General features: G+C 44.8%; 1 protein-coding gene across 3 annotated transcripts in view; it reads right to left on the bottom strand.

The window, feature by feature from the left end:
• The window catches only part of LOC107383449 (contactin-associated protein-like 4), a 164,854-nt gene that overhangs the window by 92,755 nt on the left and 52,034 nt on the right, over window positions 1–20,065 (bottom strand). For all 3 annotated transcript variants that reach the window (XM_054743198.2, XM_070541545.1, XM_070541546.1), the window contains exon 3: window positions 1,483–1,676. In XM_054743198.2, the coding sequence (XP_054599173.1) occupies window positions 1,483–1,676 (194 nt within the window). The remainder of the gene's footprint in view (window positions 1–1,482; window positions 1,677–20,065) is intronic.

The following is a 20,065-nucleotide window of genomic DNA, read 5'->3' as shown; positions in this document are numbered from 1 at the left end:
GCCTCCACCCCTTTGTTCCTCTCTGCAGACATCAACAGTAGGTTCAAGTGTTGGGCAGCAGGTCGGCTCAGTCAGCGGAGCTCTTCTATCACTTCATTCATTATTAATGAAGAGTCAAAGGCTCCTGATGGCTGTGATCACTTGTGTGGAATTGGCTGATCCTTGCAGACCAGCACTGTTTAACACCAAAGCCATTGTAAATATAACCGTGGCTAGAGCTACTCTCATTAGCTGATACAGTTTGTGATAATGTGTGCAGTTTTAAAGAAGGGTAACACTTTACAATAAGGTACGCACAATTGTGCTTCGTTACTAGGGAACGACTTAGGGGGTAAGAGTAATAAAGCAGGGAAGAATAGGTAGTTAACCAGTAGTTACTGGTGAAAATGCTCATCAGTCTTTTTTATGGGTCAAATAGGTAGTTAACCAATACTTACTGGTAAACACCCAGCAGTCTTTTTCAGGGCCTAATGGGTAGTTATCTATTTGTGCTTTGTTACTAGGGAACAACTTAAAGGGTACTGAGGAATGGAGCAGGGAAGAATAGGTAGTTTTAGAGTGTTTTTACATGTTGATTTCAAAGTTTATCAATGTAAATGTTAATTTTTGTGTACATTTCAGATTATTTATTGTACCCTAAACATTGAACATTTTGTTAGTGATTGATTTGAGCCAGTTAACACTGTAACCTGCAGGATTTTCGTTACCCGTCTCTGGAATATTACCACATACAAGATGAAAGAAAATGATGTGTGAATAAGCTCAATGTATTTATGATAGATGGCCATGTAACAACATATAAGTAATGGTTAAGTATTGAGTAAGTTCATATTTGTTCCTCAGTAGGTACTTGGGAGGAGGCTTCACTTTCCATCATCTGAGCGCCGCTATGGCTGCTCTCGTGGTATGCCTGTATCTGTTCTGTCTACTGTGTGTGTGTAACCTTGGTCAGGCTGTGCTGCGGAGTCAAGTTCCTATGCTCTGGTTCGCTGGAGCGCTGGTAATAAAGCTTTTTCTGATCTCGAGACGGACGGATGCTGACGATGGATGATCAAGTGGCAGACAAGTGAAATCAAGATTAAACAGTGATGTTAAATCACTGCTATATTGCAAATTATCTGCATCCTTCATGAAGTTTACAAAACAGAGTCTACAGGCACTACATTCATTTGGAATTCGTTCCTTATTGCATTCATAGATAATACCTATTAGTCCCTGAAAAAGACTGCTGGGTGTTTACCAGTAAGTATTGGTTAACTACCTATTAGGCCCTGAAAAAGACTGATGAGCATTTTCACCAGTAACTTCTGGTTAACTACCTATTCTTCCCTGCTTCATTTCTCATTACCCCCTAAGTCGTTCCCTAGTAACAAAGCACACTTTTCCGTACCTTATTGTAAAGTGTTACCTAAAGAAGTTATTTATGCATGAGCTTTATTTCAGATTGGACTAAGCTGGGATCTGATGCAAGTCTGAGCTCACCCCGATGCTGTCCTCCTGCCTGTACTGTTTCCAGTTGTGTCCCATGTCGCTGAACATCAGCAGGTAAGTCGTCAGCCAATCAGAGCTGCCGTAGCGGCCCTGTGTGGCGACAGCAGTGATCTTGGTCCGCTCGCCCAAGTCCACCTGGAGCCACTGGTACCTGTCTGAGGTGAGGGGAGACCAGCCTCCAGCTCCTGCAGGAAGAAGTGGTTTCTACGTGATGATTGGCTTAAATATTCACGATCAGTTGTTTAAGAATTTCAGGCTGACAGCTTGGAGCAGAAAAGACAAACAAGACACTTACAGGCTGTTATAATACCCAGCTGTCATTTTATGTTTATGTTTATGTATTAAGCAGACGCTTTTATCCAAAGCGACTTGCTGTCATGACTCGAGGTAAGTGTCTAACCCAAGACATGCAGAATCAAACTCGACAAACTGGTAGAGTTAAAGAAAAGTACTTTATTGGAAAACGGGAACAAAAATAGCACAGGGAAGTCCTTTGAGGCGTGAGCTGTACAGCTCTTGTCCATGTAGCGCTCGTGGTGAGTGAGGGAGGCGGGGAAGGTGAGGTGAGTGCTGGGCAGAGGGTGAGCGATCCGGGACGGTGAGGTAGCAGAGAGGGTCCAGGTAGGAACAACGGAGGAGGATGGGATGTGGTACAGGTGATCCTGAGTTCAAACGGCGAGAGCGAGGAAGGTTGTGTGGAGATCCTGAGAGGAGGCAAACAAACACCAGACGTGAGGGTAATCCAAAGGCGTAATCCAAAATTCAGTCCGAGTTTTAAATCCGAGTATTCCAAAAATGAGTCAAAAGCGAACAAACAAGTACAAGTACGAGTGGCTGGGGCTACCTAAACTGGAGCAATCATCCGGTGTAGTGAGGTGTCTCCATCCTCCTTTTACACCCGAGTATCTGATTGGGAATCTTGTGCAGCTGCAGCCCCATCCGCTCCTCACCTGTGGGTAATCAGCTCAGAACCGGTTGGATTGGAAAGGGAGTCACTCACCTCGGCTCGGGAACATGACACTTGCAAGTGATAATCGGCATGTTGCCCTTGAGTCTAACAACAACAATAACAACAACAACAACAAACAATTTCCAGCCAGTCATAGGTGGCAGTGAGGCAGCATGATGAATCATTGAGGAGGGAACACGGAGTGGACAGTAGAGAGGGGGACGGGTGCAGGGAGGGTGCTAGTTTAGAAGATGCTCTCTGAAGAGCAGGGTCTTCAGGGGTTTCTTCAAAATCGAAAAGGAAGCTCCTGTTCTGGTTGTGCTTGGTAGGTCATTCGACATTTGTGGAACAATGCATGAGAAGAGTCTGGATTGTCCTGAGCATGGTGTAGGCACTGCTAGCCAACGATCCTGTGATGACCGGAGCGGTTGGGCCAAGACGTAAGCCTTTGCAAGAGGATTCAGGTAGATGGGAGCCGTACCATCTCGGACTTTGTATGCTAATGTTAGCAATTTGAATTTGATGCGTGCTGCTAGAAGTAGCCAGGGGAGCTCAATGAACAGAGGGGTGACGTGTGCTCTTTTTGGCTGATTGAAGACCAGACACGCCGCTGCCTTCTGGACCATTTGAAGAGGTCTCACAGTACAGCCTGGAAGACCAGTTAGAAGGGCATTGCAGTAATTGAGGCGGGAGATGACAATAGATTGCACTAGAAGCTGGGTGGCATGTTGTGTTAGGTATGGTCTGATCTTTCATGTGTTATACAGTGCAAAGCGGCATGAACGAACAGCAGAGACAACATGGTCTTTAAAGGTCAGGTGTTCATCAATCACAACACCCAGCTTTCGAACTGCCTTTGAGGTAGCCAGACATAGGAAGTCATTTTGGATTGAGATATTGTGCTGTATGGATGGTTTTGCTGGGATGACAAGTAGTTCAATTTTAGAGAGGTTGAGTTGGAGATGGTGGGATTTCATCCATTTTGATATGTCAGAGAGACAGTTTGATATTCATGCAGAAACAGTGTGGTCGTCTGGTGGAAATGACAGATAGAGCTGGGTGTCGTCTGCATAGCAGTGGTAGGAATGATCTCACCCAGAGAGGTGGTGTATATGGTAAAGAGAAGAGGTCCTAGTTCAGAGCCCTGGGGGACTCCTGTGGCAAGATGGTGCACGGTAGAGGATTGTCCAAGCCAAATCAGAATCAAATACAGTAAAACTGATGAGAGTCGCTGTTCAAGGATAATTAAGATAATAAAGACAGAATCACAACAGTAGAGTCAACAACTGATCAGAAAATGAAAACACGTTTCACATTTGATGTGTGCCATGAATACACAATAACAGAATGAGACATATTATTTTTAATAGTTAAAGCCTCAAAAACACACTTACAGGCCAAGGTTCCATCAAACCATACCATAATGATAAAAAATAAATGTGACGACCCCTGCGTTCCCAGGCTCCGTTCGAGCATTTTTGATGTAGGACCTTGAACAGCGCCCTCCAGCTCCTGCCCATCTCTGACCTGGAGGACCAGCACCATGGAGAGAGGCACGCTGAGACGCACCCTTTCCGGCCTGCCAGCTGACAACAGCTGCGGATAATTATCACTCACCTAAAGCCTGGTTTATGCTTCTCCGTCAGCTCCGCAAGGGACAGACACGCACGGACTGATGGAAGCGTTTTGCTTGCGTACTTCTCCGTCTCCTGGAGAGTGTTGCAAAGCAATTGCCCGGCAGAACAACAGAGGGCATAGCGCTGCTCTGTGGTATCCTGTCATGTATCGGTCCAAGATAGTGTGTTTATATTGTGTGTTTTTTGTATATAAGAGATTTTTAACATGGACATATTTGTCTCTCATTCTCCCACCGCTTCATGCGCTCCCCACCTCTAAACCCACGTTTCCTGTCATTTCCGTCCACAAATAAAACGCTTGCTGTGCATCTTTTCACTCCTCCCGTCATGGGAGAATTAAATGTTCATATTTTTAGAGTTTTTTCGCGAGGTATTCTTCAAGCTTCTCCGTGTCTGCCGCTAGTTATCCTCGGCTCGCTTTGCAATGGCGGCGCTGTAAACAACAGCGGCGTCCTGACCAATCACAAGCTTGCGTAATCCGTCTCGTTCGACGGATGTTTAAAAAAGTGGGCTCGACTCCGTACGTACTTGCGTGCCTGCCGGAGCCCTACGCAAGGACGGATAATGGCGTTGTGTGTCTCCGCACTGACGCAGACGGAGAAGCATAAATCAGGCTTAAGGCCTCAACAAAATGGAGCTGCCAGAGAGCCAGAAGAAAAAGCACCGAGACAGACACACAGCAAGAGACGGTGGGGAGAACGAGACTCGTTGAACCACCCAGCACTGAGACCTTTCCTGGAGAGGAAACCGCCCACTTCCAGAGAGAGAGAAAGGGAGAACGTGAGACGACTACTCCGTATTGAGTGACACAGGACCGGAAGGAGAGAAACTTGCCCCTAGGCTGGGTACTGTATGTGTGAGCGGACCTGCCCAGACATAGAACCCTATACTTATTACCTTAAAAACAGTTACTTAATTGGAACCTCTGGCTTTTGTTTCTTCTTCGTTACTTAATACTGCCGGAGACACCTTCCGTTAATAAAATCATTGAAAACGTCATCCGTCCTCGTGTTTGCTCCCACCACACTTGTGTTGCTACTCCTGGTAATTCCTAGGCCAGGAGGGGTGTAACAATAAACAATCATCCTTCCCTAATTTCTATTGATTTTTATTTAAAGAACAAGTTTATATATATGAAAAATAATTCCTGTCTCACCCTCTGCGGTGGTCTCATCCTTCCAAGCTCGGGTCCTCTACCAGAGGTGGAGCTTGAGGGTTCTGCAGTATCTCAGCAGTTCCTAGAACTGCTCTTTTCTGGACTGAGATGTCTGATGTTTTTCCTGGGATCTGCTTTAGCCACTCCTCCATGGGGTTACAGGCCGGAGTGCCCTGATGACCACGGGCACCATCAATGTCTTCACTCCAGGCTTTCTTAAGTTCTTCTTTGAGGCCCTGGTACTTCTCTAGTCTCTCATGTTCCTTTTTCCCGATGTTGCATCACTTGGTATTGCCATATCAACCACAACGGCTGTCTCTGTTGTTTGTCCACCACCACAATCTCTGGTTGCTTCACCATCAACTCTTTGTTGGTCTGGATCTGGGAGTCCCACAGGAGCTTGGCTCTCTCGTTCTCCACCACCTTAGTGGGTGTTACACACTTTGACCTTGGGTCTTCCAGTCTATACTCTGCACAGATGTTCCTGTACACGATGCCAGCCACTTGGTTGTGGCATTCCTTGTATGCTTTCCCTGCCAGCATCTTACACCCTGCAGTTATGTGGTGGATTGTCTCAGGGGCCTCTAGCCTACACCTTGGGTCTTGTCTGGTAGATCTTGGCCTCTGTTGCTCTGGCGTTCAGGGCCTGTTCCTGTGCAGCCATGATGAGAGCCTCTGTGCTGTCCTTCAGACCTGCTTTTTCTAGCCAATTGGTTTTCCATCTTCTAAAAATACATGAGTAAACTGTTTTGAATCAACCTGAGTATTAACAGATCACAACTTCATAACAAAGTATAAGTTTTAGAAAAAATAAACTAATGTATTGTTTATGAGCAGTAAAAGAAAATTATTTCTGTATTCTCTCCACACTGGTTCTGAAAGCTGTGCATCAACAGGATTAATCTAGTCAGTCTGCTGCTGGTGAGCTAAAGGCCAGAACTAATAAGCACCTGAGTACCAGACGTGTCCGCTGATAGCAGAACAAAAAAAAAATCACAGATACTTTGCCCTTTAACTCGTGACAATTCGGCTGTGGAGAACCAGGAGGCTTTTGGAAGACTTCCTGAGTCCTTGCTGTAACATGTAAATGAGATGAAGTGATGGCTGAATGTCTGAGCATGCTTCTGTCATGGCTGTCCCCTTATCTCCTTGGCTCTTAAAGCTCACGGTCTGGAGAGAAACCCCTTTAAAAGGCGCGGTGAGCAGAGTTTCAGCACTGGGTCTGCCTGCTCTTCCTGGTGGTTTTGTTCTTTAGACTTTTAGGCTTGTAAAACAAATCACTGATGAAGCTAAACAAACTCTTTCTAGGAACAGTTGTGCAATCAAAAACAATTAATGCAGCTGACAATTTCTCCCCTTGTTCTGCTGAAGTAATGTCTACTGAACAAAAGACTCCTTGAGGCTGTGCATGCAATAAATGGACTTGATTAACTGAAATTGTACTAATTGAGCACTCTGCTATTTTCCCTGATTGGTACCAAATTACAAAGAAATTAGTTTCCTGTAAACTTCCCTTTGGAACACTAAAATGGAGTTAATTTAACCTTCTTTTATAATTATGCTTAGCGCAGCAAGAGCTGGAGTTCAATATTATCATGAGATGAAAGGGAAATTTACTTGAAAGGAACCTAACCTAATATGGGGTGGGTCTGTTCTCACACCTGAAACCAGATCAGTCAGGTTTTATTTGTCCGGAACACATGAAGCAGAAAAGTCGGTCAAGCTGCACCGGCTTTTATTCTGCCTCATCTCTGAAGACAGATCAAGCCTGACGTGGAGTCGCTGTGGTCAGCAGCATCACTTTATGAAGCCGGTGCATGTATGAGAAAACAAAAGGCAGCTAAAGCATTAATAATGTACTGTTATTCCACCAGACAGGAACGCGGGAGAGACGAGAAAACACAAAGACGTGTGAGCAAAGAGAAAAGTCAGGAAGAAGGGAAAAGGCAGAGAGAGGAAGCGTTACAGGTAGAGGGGTAAAACTGGCAGCTCTACAGACAGACAAGTAGCTGAAAAGACAAAAACAGTCCCAGAGACAGCTCAACATTAGCATCAGAATAGGAGAACTGGTTATTTCTGCAGGCTGATAACGTCCAGGCCGAGAGACAGACGGGCTGCAGGCAGCAGCCGGATGACCAAGTCTGGATGTTTCCTGCAGGTGTGACATTCGAGGATAACGTGGACACTTTGAATACTGGAAACACACACAGGCGTGAATAAACAGTTAGCAAAACACACACACTCATAACAAATTCCACTTTAGGCTACATTTGCTTTTTAAAATAAAAATTATTGTGAAGCTGATTAAAGTGACACAATAATTTTTGTTTTGAAGGTTAGTCCAGCATGATTGTAGGACTACGACTGATAACTGTCTGCGCCACCTAAAAAAACTACGTTTACTCACGCTGACAATCATTAACATTTGGCAGATGACTAAATTACTGTTTAAGCTACAGATGGAGAGAAAGGTAATGATTAAAATGTGAAAATGACTGCTCTGAATGGAAGACGGTTTGAATGATAATCTGTGACAGACTGATGGTAGACGTGATCTGTTGTGAGAAGAAAACAAAGTTTGAGGAGAAAAATAAAAAAACTAATGAGAAAGTGGAGCTGGACTCGGCCAAGGGTGCCCCTTTCCACCATTTCTGTTCACAATTTTTATGGACAGGATTTCTCGGTGCAGCCAAGGTGTTGAGCGGATCTGTTTAGGTGGCCTAAGGATCTGGTCTCTACTTATTGCAGATGATGTGATCCTGTTGGCTTCATCAGAACATGATCTCCAGCTTACACTGGAGCGGTTCACAGCCGAGTGTGTAACTCTAAGGATTAAGATCGGCCCCTTTCCGAGACCATGGTCTTGAGTCGGAAAAGGGTAGAATGCCTTCTCCAGGTCAGGGACGAGGTCCTGCCTCAAGTGGAGGAGTTTAAGTGTCTCTGGGTCTTTCACGAGGGAATCTGCTGACAAGAGTTAGAAGTGTTCTTTTCAGGTTAGCGGCCAACTTCTCCCAACGTTTCTAAACAGGGAAGGGTTCAGGTCAAGTGTGTGACTAATTCTGAGACTGATTTCTTTCACAGTTTAAGCAACAAAACAGCAAGGCCCTAAAATCAAATGAAGAAACCTCAAGGACATTATGGGACGTTTTACAAACACCTTCAAGAATATTGTCACCAACAGTCTTATCTTAGACAGCGGTTAGTGGTTTTAGATGAGTTTTATGAAGAGAGCCTCGTAACATGAGCACGGATGGAGACTGGTGATTGGTTGAACAGAATATGAAAATAAATCTTATGGATTTTATAAAACATCTGATCACATCAAAAACATTTGTTGCCCATAGCCTCTAAAAGCCTGACTTAAATGTAATGATGTGAAATATTTAATGCAACGGCCCAGTCTGGAGTTTGAGCCAGAATGAATTTACAACATGATCCTCATTCGTCCATGAAGGTGTTCTCAAATCAGAGTTTTACTATTTGCTGAGCAAATGTGATCAGAGAGAAGAAGCCTGCAGGACATCCTCTAATCCCCAAACCTTTAAATTTTTTTTTTTTAGTTTAGTTTATTTCAAACAAAGAAAACATACATAATTTTTTAAAAAGTACCACAAACAGAAAAAATACATATCATCCCATCTGTGTTTGAAAAGGAGTAGGCTGAAGTGGAAACTTATATATCCCTACCCCTTTATACAAGTCATTTTTACTTGTTTACTTAAATCTAACACAAAACCTACATTAAAACAAACAAAATGGTACAAGTCACCAAAAAACCACCAAATTATATGGAAAAAAAACAAAAAAAGAAAAAAATCATCTTTTTACAATTGATACAATTTACTTTTCCTTGGAATAAAGGACACCCACATAAATCATCTATTTTCCACTATATACTTGTTCAGAATATGTTTTTTATAAGTCATTTTAAACACATTTATATTTGTACTTACTTTGATTTCTTCTTTTAAATTGTTCCATAATTTAACCCCTATTATTGTGATACACATCTGTTTTAATGTTGTTCTAAACTTATGTATCTTTAAGTTTAGTGTCCCTCTCAGGTTATATCCTCCTTCTCTCTCTGTGAACAGTTTCTGTATTTTATCAGGCATTAATTTATTTCTTACTTTATACATTATTTGTGCTGTTTTGTATTTAACCAAGTCCTGGAACTTCATTGTCCGTGTTTAATAAAAAGTTCATTTGTGTGATCCAAATATCCTGCATTTGTTATTAATCTGATAGCCCTTTTCTGCATTGTCATTATTGTTTGTAAATTACTTTTGTACGTGTTTCCCCAGACCTCTACACAATAGCTCAAATATGGCAGTAGCATCGTATTGTATAATATATAAAGTGCTTTCTGATTAAAAATATACTTAGCTTTCCCCAATATATCAATGCCCCGTGCAAGCTTCCCCCTAACATATTTGATGTGTGGCTTCCAACAGATCCTGCTGTCTATGACCACCCCAAGAAATTTTATTTCATATACTCTCTCAATTTTTACATTATTAATTACTATATCTAATTCATTGTATCTACTTTCATTACCAAAGAAATGATATGAAAGCATCAAGCTTTTGAGTTTCAGCCCCTCTCAGAGCCCTGAAACTACTTTTAGTTACTACTATGGGGGTACTTTTTCTGTAAACCAAAAGATTCTGACTGAATAAGAAGTTCATCTTTAGACAAACAGACACAACCTCCTGAAAGCAAATTATTTTTGTGGAAGACAACCATCTACAGATGGAAATATTATTACTGGATTCCAGCATTTGTTGGTGACATTGTAAGACTTTGATTACGTCTTCATTCAGAAACTAAATGCAATGAAAGGAAAGCGGCTCCTCTGAGAACTAAAGTGTCAGCAGGGGCAGCACTGGGAAATTAGATGGATGCTTTCATTTATTCATTGATTTCCTCAGCAAACAGATGAGATCGTCTGGGCCATTAATACAGCTGTGACACTCCTGACCTAGCAGCACCTTCGGCTGGACTTCTGCAGCTTTGAAATGGCAGATACGATGTGTGATACAATGCTGTCAGCAGGTTTGTGTATTTATTCTTTCCAACATGATAATCAGTGATCAGCAAAATAATCCAGCTATGGTGGCATGATGCGTTTTAGATTCACTGTGCACAAATGAGCACTATTTCTTTACCTTTAGGACGATGAAAGTTGCTAAAATGAACGCAACTTAATAATTTAGCTTAGCTGCAAGCCAAACTCTTTCACCCAGAATGCGTTTTTTAGTTTTCCTCCAGACACAGGTTGCTTTAATACCAAGTTTTAATACCAACGCTTTTATAAATTGTCATCTATGAATTGTCTTTTAAATTGTCATGTTTAAATTGTTAGTAATAAATTCTTAACTTTTTTAAAACCTGACTCTTCTTTGAATAAAACACAGAGTGGTGTATATTTGGTCACTGAATGAGCAAAAATCTCTTTTATCTTCTGAGTTAATAAATAAACTTTTGCAATTAATTTAAATCGCTTAAATTAAATATTAATCTTTGGATTAAATATAGACCAAGCCAGTTGGTGTATGAACTTCTATTGATTATATAAATATCCATGGATATATATATATATATATATATATATATATATATATATATATAAAAGTTTCATTTCGTTTGATCTTTCTCAGAATTTAGCAAGCTGAATAGCAACAGCGTTAAATTCTAGTTATGTAGATTAACAACGCTACAGAAACACTGGCAAAAATGGCATTAAAAAAGATCAAAGATAATTAAGACAAAGCAGATTATGCTGGGTTTTGCATTAAAAGTGATGGAACTAGGGACAGATGCAATGTGGAGAAATAGTCAGTCATAGTTAGATTTGTCTGTAATGGCATTCCAGAAGAATACCTGATCCCAGGAAATGCAAAATACACCTCTCACAACATACAAAACCAAATTAGTCCCATGTATGTCTGATCTCTGAATTGTGTGTACTGAAACTCTAATTTTCCTCTGGGATTAATAAAGTATCTTTGAATTTGAATTTGAATTTGACCTCAGTCAGTTAAATGCTGAATTCATTACCACCCAAATTCTTGAGCATCTCTCTGAGTCAAGCTATAGTGCTGCTGAAATTATCAGTCAGTAATATGATGGAGCTTCTTTCATGAGTGGTTTCAGGGGTGGGGTTCAGGCCTTACTGCAAAAGAAGGTAGGGAAGGATATTCCCTACATCCACTGCTACAACCATCAGCTGCACTTGGCAGTGGTCCATGCAATGCAGCCAGAGCCATGTGCAAAACACTTTTTTTGATCTTTCAGGATCTCTACACTCATTTTTCCACCGTCATTATGTTTCACAGAACTATGACGTTCCCTCCCTGAAACGACTGTTGGAGATCAGGTGGACAGGTCACCATGATGTGACCAAGTGCCTTGTGGAAAATCAGGATGCTATTATGAGTATCCTGTCAGAGGTTACAGAGGACAGAGCTGCTGCTGTTGATATCTGTACAGAGCGGGGGTCGGCAACCCGCGGCTCTGGAGCCGCACGCGGCTCTTCCATCCATCTGATGCGGCTCTCTGTGCTTGTAAAATAATGACTGGATATTTAAATAAAATGCTTTATATTTTACTGCATAAATCTTACATCGGTAAGCTAATTCTAAATGTAAAGATTGTCTGCGTGAAACTGAACAGGTCCAACCCGGTCTGACTGTGATGGGCTCGGCACACGGGAGGCGACAAACGACCGCGATCAGCGAAATTTGTCGCTTTTATTACCTGACACACGGGAGGTGACCCGCGGCAGCGGCCAGCGGCAAAGCTGTCTACGCGTTCTGTTCCATGGCGAAATCTAAACTTCCGTTGTTTTGCTTGGCTGTTTCAGGTTGGAGGGAATTAAGGTTATTTAAGCAGTTCAAAGTTAATAAAGTGGTAGATATGATGTTTCACAAGGTGCTGTTAAGAATTATGTGAAATCTTACTTGTGATTTTACTATATAAAACATAATAATAATCAACTTCTCCTCCATGTTTGCTCGGAGGTGTACGGAGCATCCTGTCCGCTCATTGGTCAGTGAATGAAACCTCCGTTGGTTGGTCCTCGTCCGAGCGACAGCGATGAAAAGTTGAAAATGTTTAAACTTTCAGGGATCGCATCGCTGAGTCGCCTGTGCACGACACGTGCACGAGCACAAAATTTCACACGCACGTTTTTCGCGTTTCGCTTGGTAGGAGGGAGACCCGCGATTATCGCTTTGTCGCGCATGTCTCATTGAAAATGAATGGAGGAGAGGCGATGTCGCCTCCCATGTGTCGAGCCCATGAGACCGGGTTGACACGCCACGCTTGTGCGTAATCATATAGAAGCTTCCTGAGCTGAAGAGGATATGAGATTCTGGGATTCTCCTCAGACAGGCTCATGGATGTGTCGCCACATTGGAGACAGGAACAAGCACAATTCAGCCAAAGTTTCATAATCAGGGAACATTTTCTAAGTGTTGGGGTTATTAGGAGCGAACAATTCGTAAGCTTTAACTTACTTTGGATTCTTCAATAAATTCTGTAAATATGGAACTATTTACTGATTTATTAATTAATTAAGATATTCTTAGATATCTTCGGGGCACCACCCTTTAATTAGAAAGGGAAATGAATCCAAAACTCTTATCAGTCTTTCTTGAAGTTCGTAGAATCCTCGGAGCAGAGACTTCTCTTCGACACAACAAAGCTACTGGACACAAAAATCTGAATTTTATAACATTTAATTAACAATTTGTCAAATGAATAAACAGTGGAATAGATGAATAATAACCGTGTGATATGATTGAAGATGGATGTGTTTGCATGTGATGGAGGATGTATGAATGGGGTCCTTTGTTCTCACAAAGGAGTAGTGTGTGTGTGTGTGTGTGTGTGTGTGTGTGTGTGTGTGTGTGTGTGTGTGTGTGTGTGTGTGTGTGTGCGTGTGTATGGATTCAAAATGGAGTCTTGAATACAAGATGGCTGACCCCTTTGTCTGGCTAAAGTGTGGGTGGCAACTTGCACTTTAACTTCCAAAGCACTTAGAATCAGTAGTAACTTAACCTTAAATCACTCAAAACATTTCAAAAGATCATGAAACAACGCAAAAGATTAATCACAAATTAATATCTTTTAGTTTCAGCCTGGCCATGACAGAAACCATTTTAAGATACCAAACAATGATCAATAAGCAGTTTATTCTTTCAAAATGACCCGACGGACGTGTTTGGGACGAAAGAGGAAAACACGAAGCTACTTTTTAAGCAATAGCGCGGTTTTATTGCTTATTCTGGACTATAGAGTTAACGGAAGAAGAAGGAGAGAGAGAAAGAGATGAGTTGCTGATCACCAGAAGAGCGAGGCGTCCCTCCCTCTTTGATTTGACGGTTCTCCGTGTTTCTCCGCAGCTTTCGGCGTCGTCCGTCGGTTTGATGCTTTCTCCGTTGTTTGGCGTTCACGAGTGTTTCTCCACGGGCTGGACAGAGACAGCAAAGTTTCTTTCTGTGCTGAGTTATAACTTACAGCGTGCTTGATGGAGTTGTTGCTTTCCTCCGCAGTTCTGTGTCCTCAAACATCAGCTGGAGGGGAGCAGAAACGAGCAGATCTGATGGGCTTGCAGTTTAGTTTCCAGCAGTTCCGTGGGCTCAACTTGGGCACTTAGAGCTTCCGCGTGCTCAAGGGAGTCGGAGCGTTGACAAGCGTGTCCTTACCGCCAGGTATCCTGGGCAAAAGAACAAGGTTTCTTTGTCTCTGCTGAAGATTTATGGTCTTAGTTCGCGGGAAAAGCTCCACGGCTTCCCGCACATGCGCAGAACGTGTTTCTGGTACTAGGCGGTGACGTCATCACAATGCTTCCGTGTGCAAAGCATCATGGGAAATGAAGTTTCTTGGCGCTGATGTGATTATTTGCTTTTCAGAGCAATTTAAGCACAGTCATTTTGGAGAAAATCACTGCATAGTAATTTCCTCATGAGGTCAGACCCTCAACATTCCCCCTTTTGGTTTCGGGGATCGCGCCCAAAGCTCGATCGTCGGAAGCACAGATGGGTTTGTTCCTCATGAACGTAGGTCGACTTGATTGTCGGAAGCACAGGTGGGTTTGTCCCTTAGGACGTTGGTCTCCTTGGACGCCTTTGTCTTTGGTCTTTGTCTTGGATCCTGGCGCCTTTGGTCTTTGATCCTGGTCAGGCACAAAGAGGATAGGAAACGGGATAGTCCCCAACGCGCATAACGAGAAGAAGCCACTCACGCAGGTGGTACGCAATGATGATGTCGTCCATGCGAGAGGTAGTAGTGTAGAAGGAGGAAGGTCGGTGGGCGGTTAACTCCACGAGTGGACACAAAGGCATCTCACCGCCGGTCATACAGTTCAGTTTATGGAGCACGCGGTGATGTACGAGGTCCATAGTTCGCAAACGCGCATTGACCTATGTGGTCCCAAGATTCCCCCCTTTTTGGTCCAAAGGGTGGATCAGGACAGTCTTTGGGCTAAAACAAGGACCATAAAACTAAGAGGTACTACAATGTGCTGGTGCGTCAGACAGAGTCATTGACAGACTGAGCTGGGCCGGCACATAACCACTAGTTAATATGTGACCAAGTAAGAAACAAAAATACAGAAAACCCAAAAAAAAAAACATATAACATCCAAGAAAATTCATAGCAACCTTGAGGTCTCATAAAATACATTCTTAGGTCATACATTCAGTGTGTAGCTTATAAAGAATGTGACATACTGCAACACTCAGATAAATATGTGAGGTAGACTAAAATGAGAACTACTCTTAGGGTTACAAAATAATAAAGGAAACGTTGCTCACCCCCTTTAGACAGGTGTGGTACATTCACGCTTGGAGTCTCCCAGAACGCGGTCACGAGGCACACCGTAGGTGAGCAAGTGCATCTTATCTTGGAGTTTCTTAACACGCCTGTAGGCGGAATAAGCTATCACGGCCGTGATGAGCCATTCCATCCCCAGGGCGACCAATGTGCAGATTAAAGTCGTATAATTTGTCAATATAGCATCTTGGGCGTCAAAGTAAGTTCACGCGGGTTTTGTGTGAACTTAACAAATTTGGTTCCTTCAATCAGTAATTGTTGGTCAATTTCTAAATCGAAGGCAAAGTTATAACCCAGGAAAGCGTCCATGATCTCAAACTCTGAGTCATGCTGTTCGAGGTTGAGGTGATGGAGTGTCAGGTTTCTAGTTCAAAGTGGAAATGCCTACCGTCCTTTCAAATACCAATGTTCAGCATCGACCTAAACCTATAGATGTGAGGTGTCACAATTATGGGAACGTTTAACAGGAAACCGAGTTCTAATTTTTTTCCAACGTGAATGGGCATTGCACTACTTAGGCTGTACGCTAGGTGGATTTGTGAAAGGTGCACAGTAGAGGGGTAGCAGCTGTCAAGCTAACTTTGAGCAGGTCCAGTGGTACCAAGTACGGGGAAATACGACTTTCAACCAAGCTGTCCAGCGTGGAACTTACTTCCCTGAGCAGGTCCTACATCAAATCTCTCACCACTCGTGTGTACACAATATCCTGAGGTATGGTTTCAGACAAAGTCTTGATTGCACGTAGAGATTCATTAATCAGAGCCTAGAATAGGTACCAGAGCACCCTGTAAGGTTTTAGTAGGTACATCCTGTTAGCGGTCTAGGAAGGAGTTTCTCTTGGTTAGTGAAAGTGACGGCGGGGGGGGGGGGGGGGGGGGGGGGGGGGGGGCTGGTTCTTTGTCGGTTAGTACATGTTAGTGGGTTAAACGTGCACTTCCCCCCCTTTTCCATTTCCATGCATAGAACTATGTAGCGACTACGTCTACCTCCTGCGGGGAGTCTGGTCTCTGTACCCGCGGGGATGGTTTGACGTAGGGTTTGATTTGGTTTGCATGCACCCATTTGTAGACAGGCTCCTGTCTCGCTTTGGTGATGCGTAACCTGTATGCAACTGGAGAGAGTTTTGCCACGATCTCAAATGGTCCTGACCAGCAGGGCAGGAACTTCTTAGCTTTGCGTGCCGGTTGGGCGAACCGAAAGTAGAATACTTTGTCACCCACCTCGTATTCGCGGCTGGTTGTCTTTTGGTCGTAGTAGGCTTTAGCGCCTTCTACGTTGGTCTCCAGTTTCTTCTGAGCGTGCGCGAACGTAGCTCTGAGGTGTGTTTTCAAGTCTGCCACATACTGATGAGCGGTATAGGCAGTGGCAACACTGACATCCTCTGGGTGATACAGGAGGTGCAGTGGTAGAGTCATCAGTCTGCCGGTCATCATCTCAAAGGGCGTAACCCCTGTGGATCGCTGGGGAGTGGACCGTATGGCCATCAGGACCAGAGGGAGCTTGACGTCCCAGTCCTTCCCAGTGGAGCAGACGTACTTTTTGAGCATAGAGACGACCGTGCGGTTCATCCGTTCGACCTGTCCGGATGACTGTGGGTGATAGGGGAGGTGGAATCTCACTTCCACTCCCAGAAGTTCAAACAGGGACGTCATTACACTGGATGTGAAATGAGTTCCTCGGTCAGAGTCAATGCAGAGTGGAAGTCCCCATCGACTGAAAACGTGGTTAATCAGCAGTACAGCGGTTGTGACAGCTGTATCGTTTGGCGCTGGAAGGCATTCCACCCACTTTGTGAAACTGCAAGTTACAGTTAGCATATATTTGTTTCCTCTTGCCGATTTGGGAACCGGTCCAACCCAGTCGATCTGCAGGTGGGACCAAGGGAAGGTTATTCCCCTGCGTTGCAGTGGTGCTCTAGCAAGCGGCTGGGAGGGTTGAAACTGGGCACAGATGAGGCAGCCTTGGACATAGCTGTGTACGTCCTTGGACATCGACGGCCAATATGCTACTTCTGTCAGTGACGCGAGGGTAGCTTTTGCTCCGCGGTGACCTCCAACCGGAGTGTCGTGGGCGTAGGCAAGCATCACTCCTCTGTGGTCGAGTGGAACAACCCAGCGTGGTGGGCTGTGATCGTCACGCATGTAAACTAACAAATCGTTTTGTAGTTTCAGGTGCGCGAGTTGACGATGCAGGTTTACCAAATCTTGGCTTGCACCAATAGGTGGTGATGGTTGTTTAGACATCGGGCCCTTTTGGAGAAGCTCGCGGATGAGCTTCAGGTCAGGATCTTGTTCCTGCATGGTGACTAGGTCCGCGTCATGTGGTTGTCTGCCTAGAAACACGGGTACCCCAATGTTCTGAGGTTCGTCTGCCTGTTTAGCATGGCGACGAGTAATCGCACAGACCTCGTGAACGGCCTTGGGAGGAAGCCACTCGTCTTTGAATTCCCAGCAGGTTCCCTGGTCAGCACCGAGCTTAGCAAGGCGGTCAGCTTCGTCATTACCATCTTTCTCCGGACCTATGGTCCTGGAGTGACCTTTGACCTTTTTCCAGTAGACCATTATGCCTTTCTCAGTGGTGAGCATATCACACGCTAGGAATAACTCCGAGTGTTTCACATCTCTGTTCCTGGCGTTTTTCATGTGGTTCTCCTTCCACATGGGGAAGTGAGAAATGAAGCTGTGTCTAGCGTAGTTTGAATCTGAGCAACGGACGATTTGAGTGATGTCCAAGGTCGCCGCCTGCTGGAGGGTTATCAACACTGCAGCAATTTCGGCGTACTGACTAGACTTTTGGCCCAACCGGTAGTGATTTGGTTGCTTAGTGTCACAGTCCACCCAAACGACTCCAACCCCGGCACGGAGCTGGCCTTCGTGAAGGTAGGCGCATCCGTCAGTGTAAACTTTCGGAAGCCCTTGGCAAACATTCTCATCAAAGCAGCGATGATTGGATGCGGTCGGGTAGACTGCGGCAGGTGTGTCCAGGGGGCCCATGACGGAGTCAGAGTCACAGTGCTGGCAGCCTGCTAGCCCTTGTCCTAGCGCTAGCTTGGTGTTCTGACCATACTTGACCTCAATGTTGTATCCTTGGAGCACCATCATCCACGTCGCAATGCGGCTGTTTGACACTCTTCCTTCGCGCAGACGCTGGCTGTTTAGGAAGGTGACAGGCTGATGACACGTTTCAATGATCACTTTCTGTCCACCGATGTAACTACGAAAGTGTTCGACGGCCCAGACTGTAGAGAGGAGAGCTCTCTCGCAGTCTGAGAACTGGAGTTCCACCTTGCTCAGAGGCTTGCTGGCGTATGCCACAACTCTCATGTCCTGATCGTGTTTCTGCTTCAAAGCAGCGCTCAGGCAGTGAGAGGAGAAAGTAGCCTCTATGTAGAACTCTTTATCCTTGTCTGGGTAAGCCAGACAGGGTGCGGACGCCAACTTCTGTTTTAGGAACTGGAAGGAGAGTTCTTGGGGTCTGTCCCACACGAAAGGTGTGTCGTTCCGAAGCAGCTCAGTGAGGGGCCTCGCTGTTTCAGCGTACTCCTCAATGAACTGCCTGGAGTAGTTGCAGACTCCGAGGAAGCTCCTGAGTTCAGTCAGATTAGCTGGGGCTTTGATGTCCTGAATGGCTATAATGCGTCCCGCTTGGGGCTCGACTCCATTAGGGCCAACCAGCAGTCCAACATACTCCACTTTGGTTCGACACCACTGTCCCTTGAGAATCGCCAATTTAGCTCCGGCGTCAGCGAGCTGTTGCAGCACGTGACGGAGTTCGGCCAGGTGCTCCTCGAAGGTTCGACTCCTCATCAAGATGTCATCGACATATATGAGGTTCCCTCTGGAAGCAGCATCTGACATGGCTTTGTGGAGGAAGATGTTGAACTCTGCAGGTGAGTTAGAGTAGCCAAAGGGGCAGCGGTTCCAAGTATATTGGCGATTTCCAAAGGAGAAAGCCAGTTTATACTGGTCCGCCGGCTCAACCTTCATGGTCCAGAAGCCGTTGGCTACGTCAACCGTAGAGAAGAAACGAGCATCTCTGACTCTGGCTAGCTCCTGATCTAAATGGATCATAGGCCACCTGGAGAGAGGTACTTGTTTGTTCAGTGCGCGATAGTCTATGGTGAGACGCCATTTCCCAGTCGGTTTCAGAACCGGCCAGATGGGAGAGTTGTAAGTGGAGTTACCCTCTCTGATTATGTTTTTCTCCTTCAGCTGATCGAGGATCTCCTGGATCGACTCATAAGCAGCGAGGGGAATCTTGTACTGACGTACAAAAGTAGGAGGGGCATTCGGGTTCGTCGGAATGCGAACCGTGTGCAGGTTTGTGAGTCCACAGTCCAGGGAGTCCCTGGATAAGATGGACTGAAACTCATAGAACAGGCTTCTAAGCGCTGCTCTCTGCTCCTCTGACTCCAGCGCATCCGCTTTGTCAAGCTGCTGGCTGACTTCGGCCTCGAAGCCGTCATAAGGTTCAGAGGAGGAGGGTCTCTGATGTTCCGGGCTTTCAACCGGTGACTCAGAGGGTTGAGTATTTATTGCAAAAACCGTTAGACACTGACCGTTGTCAGTATCTAAGGTTGCACTGCAAATGGGTTCCTTAGGAAGGGCTTCATGCCGCTTGATGGTAATCATTTGTGAAGGGAAAGTACTGAATGTGTCTGCACCAACCTGTCTGTCGTTCAAGAACAACGGAAGTTGTCCGATCACGGGGACTGAAAGTTCAAAGTCATGGAATGAGCTATCTATCAGCATGCCCAAGGGCTTTCCTGCCGGCATGTGGATAGGACTCTGGGTCGGATTTTCGACCAACAAGTACGCAGAACGATTGTTCAGCTCCAAGAGTGGCGTGCCACAGACGGCTAAGTTGAGCTCCAAGAAGTGTGGTGATGGCTGGAAGAAGGCCTGTGTGCCTGGCAGCTTCTGATGCTTCATCAGAGTCAGACGAACAGGCATTCCTTTGACCTGTGGGGGCAGAACCGTGCTGGCCTCAACC

Source organism: Nothobranchius furzeri, chromosome 11, assembly GCF_043380555.1.
Source record: "Nothobranchius furzeri strain GRZ-AD chromosome 11, NfurGRZ-RIMD1, whole genome shotgun sequence".
NCBI classification, from domain to species: Eukaryota; Metazoa; Chordata; class Actinopteri; order Cyprinodontiformes; family Nothobranchiidae; genus Nothobranchius; species Nothobranchius furzeri.
Note: the sequence above shows the minus strand (reverse complement) of the source record. Positions and strands in the feature narration are given on the sequence as shown.